This window comes from Strix aluco, chromosome 3 (genome assembly GCF_031877795.1).
Source record: "Strix aluco isolate bStrAlu1 chromosome 3, bStrAlu1.hap1, whole genome shotgun sequence".
Lineage (NCBI taxonomy): Eukaryota > Metazoa > Chordata > Aves > Strigiformes > Strigidae > Strix > Strix aluco.
In genome coordinates, this window is record NC_133933.1 from 105,851,299 (window position 1) to 105,859,704 (window position 8,406).

The 8,406-nt window shown below is 37.8% G+C and overlaps 1 protein-coding gene across 1 annotated transcript in view; it reads right to left on the reverse strand.

Annotated features, from left to right (window-relative positions):
- Positions 1–8,406, reverse strand: part of FAM83B (family with sequence similarity 83 member B) — a 44,194-nt gene extending 35,788 nt beyond the window's left edge. The window contains exon 1 of the mRNA XM_074820791.1: positions 7,963–8,406. Within this exon, the coding sequence (XP_074676892.1) occupies positions 7,963–8,406 (444 nt within the window). The remainder of the gene's footprint in view (positions 1–7,962) is intronic.

Below are 8,406 nucleotides of genomic sequence, written 5' to 3' on the forward strand. Positions count from 1 at the left end.
GAAGATACACCCTCTTTATCTGAAGATAAGAAAGGACTTTATGCTTTTACAAATATTTTTGAAAAGTAAGTGCTACAAAGCTTCAGTTACATACTAATACAAACTTTTTTGGAGAAGAACTGATGTTCTTCAGAAATTAGTTTTCATAACTATAACACTAAATGCACAACTATGATTTTTTTATCAACTAAAACCACAGAGACAAGAAAATAGAAACTTGTTATCTGGCCCTTACTTGTTCTGAGTACTGTTTGCTAACGTATAATACTCTCAGGCTTTTGTGTTATAATTGTATCTCTTTTTGAATTGTGATATATATTAATTTAATGCTTTTGTGGCTCAGTATTCTCATCTATAAAACTGCACACACTTTGGTCATGTTCTTTGATGGCTAGGGATAAAGGAGAGCATATAAATTCTGAATCTACTGTTTATACTGCAGTAGAGGTATGCCTGTACCAGTCAGGAAGACTAAGACGTCCGTATGATATACAGACATGCAGCGAAACATAATGATGTTTACAGCTTCAGAAAATAAACAGCCAGGATACGGGAAAAGATATCAAACAAAGGCAGGGAAAGCAGAGATGACTAGTTTGGTTGCTTCCACTTCGATATTTATAATGCAAATAACACTATTGTAAATTCACCTGGCTTACTGATCAGTGGACTGTATACTGAAAAATTATTAACTTTGTTGATCAAGCAAGCCATAGACAGATCTTGCAATTATTTATTTTGAACAGGTCTACTGAGGTGAGTCATTTTATGGACGTCTGCAGATCCTACTATAAAGTAGCAAGCTCAACGCCAGTTACATCCCATTACTGTTGTGATGGTCTTTGCTTCTTTCCTACCAAAGGTAAATTACAGTAGGATTTTAAAGAGTAAAAGCCCTGTGAGGTCTCAGGCATGCTGACAGCATTTTTGAAAATGTGGACTTTAACTTTTATTGTACAGAATAGCACGTTCTTATTAGAAAATGGTTATAGACATACTTTATCAACAGGCTAAAAGGAAAGGCGTGATCACACTGGTACCAATAGCAAGGTCTGCACTTCTTTTAGAGAGGTAAATACTAAAGTGTACTTTGACTCCTCTATCACCTGTATTGGAATACTTGCAGTGCTCCTCTGGGAAAATAACACAGCATTAAGCAAATTGTTCTGAAATAATTACAAGTGAAGTAGATACTTGTACTGAGATCTGATACATAAGGAAACTTAATACATGTAACTTGGTGGCATTCAGCCCTGCTCCTTCTAAACAGGAGAATGTGGAATTCTGAACTGGCAGCTCTCACTGGTTTTTTGTGCTTCTTGTTTTGCTCCATGTCAGCAGTTCTTCACTTTCCATGTAGTTTCTATCATACTGTATTACACAAATACTGCTGCAGTACTGCAGGTATCTGTAAACAAAGCTATGCTCATCTAAAATTCTATCACAGATAGTATAATATTTTAGTTTCCAAATTCTGATACATAACAAACAAATTTAAAGTTTAAAATCACCCAAAATGTGTCCCCCATCCCTCAGAGCATCACTGGATATGCTGGAAAGCTATTAGAGATCAAAAGCTGTGCTAAAACTTCCAAGAGATCAAAAAAGGCCTATGGCAATATGAATGTGAAGTGATTAAGTCTATAGTTCTTCAGGCAAGATTGTTCCCTGGCTGAAAAAAATTAGAAAAACTCAGATCTCTTGAGGATAGGAATTCCGAAGGACAAAAATAGCACTTTGATGTTATCAGATTTTTTTGACAAGCAAGAAAAGGACAGGCACAAAACCCAGATACACTGGACGGGGCACTAAAAGAAGCATTCTGCTTGCACAAAATTATTTAAATCAATGGTTTTGTATTTATAGCATATTTTGAGCTTCAGCATATTGTAGTACAAAGTTATTGTTGAATATGGTAAAGAACATTTTAATCTACTGAATGTGCAAAAAGCGTAAATGACTTTTTAATAGCACTTTTGTTTTGACTGACAAAGATTTATGTCAGTGAGAGAAAAGGTCTTAATGAAAAACTACTGCTACAAAGCATATGTGTATGCTTACTTCTTACATATATGTGAATGAGACAGACATTAATAAATAAATACAGCTGCCTGTAAGATCTGGCCTTTAATATTCCCTATTCCATTTTTAAATCCATCACAGAGGTGTGATATTTTGGTAACATGTTAACACAGCTGTGACATTAAAAATGGCAATACCTATAAATTAGTTAATTACATCTTTTAATATAAAATATCAGTATCAAAGATGTCGAAATAGTCTTGCAAACCTTTGACCTGATAGAAACCTGTGAGTAAAATAAACACTGCAACTGATTAAAAACTATTTTATCAGATTCCTACTCCCCAGGCTAGCCCTAGCTTCTGCTTGTTTTTCAGTTTTGGATGCTTCCCACCTACGGGAGGGCTACCAGGAACAATTGCTGGTTTCATGGTTAGAGCAACTGCATATAAGAAATGCATTTCGCAGAAGTCCCAAGCTTTCCAGATTATAAAAGTGCTTGCAGACATGTCCCATCGATGGCAGTCCTCTCTGTCTGCATTACAAATGCACTGCTGTGAGTGCTCTAGGACTACCCTTAGATGGAGGGAGCAGGAAGGCAGAAGGAGAAGGGGACAGGCAAGTAAAACAGGGTGAAGACTTCAAAGGCAAATCCAAGGAGATAACAAACCTGAAATAATTACTTGTTGTGAGCAGATGACAAAAAATTGATACTGGGTCACAGAATAATAGCACCAAGAGCAAGACACGTGTCCTCTTCCAACACACGGCATGTGCCCTGTGTGGTTAGAAAAGGTACGACATGACCTCACTCTCTCTAATAAATCTATCAAAAGCTAAAAATCACATTTCACCTGGAAACCATATGCATGACTGCCATGCTGGGTTTCAACTAACAGGAAGTCATTTAACAGAAGGTGAGTGGAAGTGAATGATGAATGCACCCTTCAGCATAGCAGCTGAACCAAAAAGCACCCGCTGAAATCCTTGTGGGGCAGAATATTCTGGAAGGGAAAATGTTGCCTATATGTCTTCACTGATCTGTTACTCTCAGCTTAGAAAAGACATCCACTGAGTATCAGATACTCCAGCGATTATTCAGAAAACTTTTGACTGGGATGACTATTGCATTTATCTATTCTGTGTCCCTGAATTCAGCAGATTGGTCTAGCTTTTATGAAGAAAAAAATGCAGCCCCTCTCTCTCATCTTCTTGGACTGCTGCAATTAATGAGCTAAGACAAGCATTGCCACAAGCATGATTCATTATCATTGTTCCAGTCTGTGTTCAAATTATATTTAAAATAGTTGGCAAAGTTGAGAGAGTAAAAAAAGATTGCTCAACATACCCATATTCTACAAGCTTCTTTCTGTATAGAAACATCACTCTTCATACAGGCATGTAAAAAATTTGATTTTCTTTCATACTAGACTGCAGCCAGTACTTATTATTATTATTGTATTATACACACAGCCAAACAAGATCAATAGTGAATAATCATTTCTTCTGTAATACACCTCTCACTCTCGCCTGAAACAAAACAAAATGAAAGAAACCCAGCTCCAAACTATAAGAGACTATTTTCCTTTTTATATGACTGTAAAATGAGTCAACTATTTTTGTTTATTTGACTAGTTCCACTGCTGTAGAAGACAATACAGGCATCAGATTTTGTACATAACTCTCTCTCACAAGAATTCAAAGAAAGTCCTTTTTGACTTACTAAGGGCCTACCTACAGTGGGTCCAGCAAGACTTAGTAACAAATTACACTCATTTACAGTGTAACTTAATTCTGTACCAAGGGTCCAAGTTTTGCAACCCTTTTTCACATTAAAAAGCTCAATCATGAGTAATTCATTAAAACCACTGCCTTTTTTGATTTTCCAAAATGATAACACCCTGTCTAAATTTCTATTTAAGCTTCTAAGCAATTAACTTTTAAAAAGTCTTACAACTATCACTGATTTTACGAACCCAGGCTTAAGACTGTTAGTTTTTTTGAATAAAATAAAATCAGTGAAAAGTAATGCATATTTATCAAATAGTGTGCAACTTCCTACATTCCATCAGAAATCCCAAAAGTATGTCAGGGAAGTCTTTCAGGGTTTTCTGGCTTGTACTACAAACCAGCAATCCTTGGGTTGTCTAAAAAACATGGTTCTTTAAAAGCAGGTTTGAATTCTCTCCAGGAAGAGCTGATCCTTATTCGGATATCAATCTAAAAGACCCAGAGCTATGCATTCTCTCTGAAACTGTGTAGGAATCTCTCAGTGGTGAAGAGAGGAATCCAATTAATGAAGTAAGAGAAAAACACACTGCCAGAAGGACCCTTTGGTGCTCTGTCCTGTCCCTTCCCTGTTCCCTCACCCTGTCAATCATGCCTGAGAAGATAGTATGAGCTGTTTCTTGCACACATGTACAAGCCTCATAACTGATAGTTTTGAGGCAACTCTTATGAAAAGTCATACAGCGAGAAAACACTTCACTGTTGAAGTCTCTGTGTTACTTTAGAGTAAGAGAAGGAAGTTTCATGTTAGCCTGACACAGATGAATAATCATCTTGATACCATTTCCCAGATGAATAATCTTCTCAGGAAAAACTGCTAAACATTATCAGTTGCTGTTCAGACAGCCCAGCCAGGATGAGTCAGGTTGTAGGAGCACCTCAAGCTTCAGAGAAGCCAGAAACCTGTCAATGATTAAAGGTAGAAGCCTCCAAAACACACGAGAAATAAGGCTACTGCCTTGTTTGCAAAAGTCTGTCCATCACTAAGGTCAGACAGATCTTTCACTGATTCTCCTCACATGGTTATATCAACATCTGAAAAAGACTCATGCCTCACCAGTTGACACAGTCACACCGAACAGTCTGCTTGTATGAACACAGGCTATGTAGACAGAGGAGGGTGGCTGTCAAGTTGTATCATTTGGAGACGAGGTCTAGTTACACCAACAGTAAACCCATTTTGTGACATGTTAGGTTTGACCTAAGGCACTCTACTAACATCATACCTATTCCGCAGAAGTGCTGTAGTATAGACTGCAATGTAATGCCATCGTATGTACAATACAGTTCCCCTGTTCTAATATAAGTTCAGAAACATATCACAAGCATGGATTCATCTCCTTAAAATGGTTATCTCCTTTTTCTAGGATTTAATGATATCGATCCTTTTCTGTAAGAGAAACTCCATTATTATGTTGCCTGTATTTACCATAAAGGCGATGTGTATAATTTTTATGCGGATTATGCATTTAAGAAACATGTAAGTGACAAGATTTTCTTACAAGAGTTTTTCATAGTCACTGTTTTAAGTCTACTGTAGCATAGCCTTACAAATGATTTTCCAATTTAGTCAGGAAAAATCACTGTCAGCAAGCAAGTTGCTTAATATTGTTTACAACATGTCTTCTTAAGGTCAAAATTAACATATGTAACGATCATTTTAAGGAGTGACACTGCGATGCATCAAGCATGAAAGAGGTCAACAGTAAGTCCACTAATAACGTCATCTTATCCTTATATATCTCCAAATACTCAAAATAATCTAGATTTCAACTGGCTCAGTCTTTTTTGTGAATTTTTGGACTAATATATACATAAAAACATGTATTGAATGGGTTCCTTCATGGGGTGAATCAGTGCAGAGACATTCTCTGCCTTGCCCTTGTAGGAACTGGTTTCCTACCGCACCGAGTGTTCAGGTAGCCCAGGGAAACCAGTGCCTGAACTTGAGCACTCAGGTTTGGTGCTTAGAGTTATGTGGCATGAATAGACCCGCCTCCAACATTCTGTTTATTTTCTCACAGAAGTTTGCCGAAACTCCCATAGATTTTGCTTAGAGCTGTATTGGTTGAATGTGATTTGCTGAAGAACTTGTTTATTCTTTACAGGTTTCTGTTTTTCATGTGTAACCTTTTCCTGTTTCCTTTGAATATTCTTGTAAGACTACACATCTCCACTACTACATAACAAAGAACCCTGTTTAATATAACTATATTTTTATAAGTGGCTTAGGAGAAGTAGGTTAGCCTGTTTACAAAGTGTTTGCCTGCTGTAAGCATGTTTTAAATACCTTACTTAGAAATCCTTTAAACTTTTCTATGCATCTGCAGACAGAAGAGGCTGAACAACATAATGTCTTTTAGATTTAATTGCTGCTTCCTGAAGCAACCAACCCACATCACTGTATCAAAAGTGTTACGGTTGTTGCTGTTGAGGTTGTGCTGATCAACTAAACAAACCTTTCAGCTGACAGATTTGACAGTGACACATACATAACATCCTCTTTATAAAGTGGAAACACCACAAGCACATCGGAGAGCCAATATACTATGAACTCAACCTTTTTCCAAAGAGGGGTAAGAATCACACCTAGTTTTTTCTCTATAGCTGCACTCAAAGGAAGCATAATCATTAAAATGGCATTTTACAAGGCAGCACCACCAGTGAAGAGAACCATCAGAAAGGGACTGGATTGCATGCAGCCAGCCAGCTAGGCACAAAAAGCATGGCAACTAATGGGAAACAGTTTTTCTTCATGGTATTTCAAGACCTCACAGCAAAACTGAACTAGTCTTGGCAATAGAGTTAACTGTGTTTTTGTGGTTTCCCTTAGAGAAGCTACATTGGTAGCTCAGAAGCTGCAGTTGAAGATCACAGAGTATCTTGCGCAAGTCACGGTCAAGCCTCACTACAAACAAAAGCAGAAAACACCAAATCTCACCCTGAAGGGGACAAAGAGGGAGAAAAGTAATTAACTCTCCTCTTCCTTGAGCATATGGTCATTCTAGTCTGTAAACTGCAGGACAAAAGGCCTAGTGATAACTCTATTATGGCAACAAATTACATGCTTTACCTAACTAGAGGAGAGACAGTGTAAAAAAACGTTGTCCTTCCCTTTCCCGCCCTTTTCAGTCCACTTCTATTGCATATGTTTACACACACATTTCAGTCACTGAAGTGTTTACAGATGCACTTGAGCTAGAGCCCATCCTACCAAGTTAAAGCCCACAGAGTCACGCAGAACCCAATTCATTTCACGGGGAAGAAAGGGCAGCGTGACATACTTGCTAGGAACACTTCTGAAACTTTTGTCACAAATGTCTGAAGAAGTAACGTGGCCCAGGATCAAACAGATCTGCATGCTAATATATTTTTTGGTGTTTTTTTTAAAATTGACACTGGAAAGCAGAAGGTGGTTTGTACATACAGCTCCTTGTCACTGAGATGTAAACTGGGTGTGCCTCAGGAAACTCAAGATGCAAGTGCCCCTAAGTGGAGACAAGTACATTTGGAGAAGTGTCCACATTTATTATAAATTAGTCATTAGTGAGAAATGAAGGTAAGGTAGGTACCCAAATAAAATCTACCTCCTTGTTGCCTAAGCCTAGTATTTTTCCTTCTGACTCTCTTTAATACTGACTAATTTCTGCAAGGACAGTTGGCTTGCAAAATCACAAAACCTGAGACCCTCAAGGTACACGAGTCAGATGTACACCAAGGTATTATTTTCTTATAACAACTGGCTACCATGCCAAACTGTTGCATGTTCCCACTGACGCAAGGGAGAAACCTTAGGATATATCCTGAAGTTAAATAGAATTATATCACTTGAGGTATATTCAACTGAGGTCAAAGAAAAGGTGTGCTGATTATCTACAAATTTTTCACAGATTGGTCAACATTACAGCAAAATGGTAATTAAACTTCATTAATCCCTCCAATTAATCCCTGATCCCTTGTAAATAAGGTTAAGAACATCGGTTCATGTGATACCAAGGGACCGATTTCAATCTGGGAAAACCTTTCCAGTTGAATTGTTAGCAGCCAGACTGTTTTATCCTGCCAGGAAAAGAAAAAAGCCTCTAGTAAAACACCAACTAGATTATTACTGCCACTTTTTTTTTTTTCCCCAATAATATTTTTCATGTTTACCTTTCTTGCATCTCGTATCATCTTCCGAATAGTTTCCTTTATGGTGTAAGGCTGTGCTCGTGGCGGATGAAAAAGCAGATCAATATTCGTGCCACCAGAAATTCCAGGCATCAGGTAGGGCCAACCTAAGTCAAGATTTGGAGCTTCCACATCTGATTCAATGGGCCAGTAGGTTCCCGAGGAAGAGGTGTCATCAATGGCATGGTTAGAGGAATAAATTGTGCTTTGGGGAAGTTTGTGAATATTGTTCAAAATATAATCAATTTCCTCATCCGCTAGAAACTCTGAGCATCTCTCTTTGGAAAGAAATTCTTTGTAGGCTTCTAAACCTCCTTCAATCAGAGCATCAATAGCTACTCGGTACCATTCCTTGTAATGAGGTTCAATATAGTTGTCTGATCTGCATTCATCATGTAAGGACGATAGCAAAGATGAAGTTTCCAT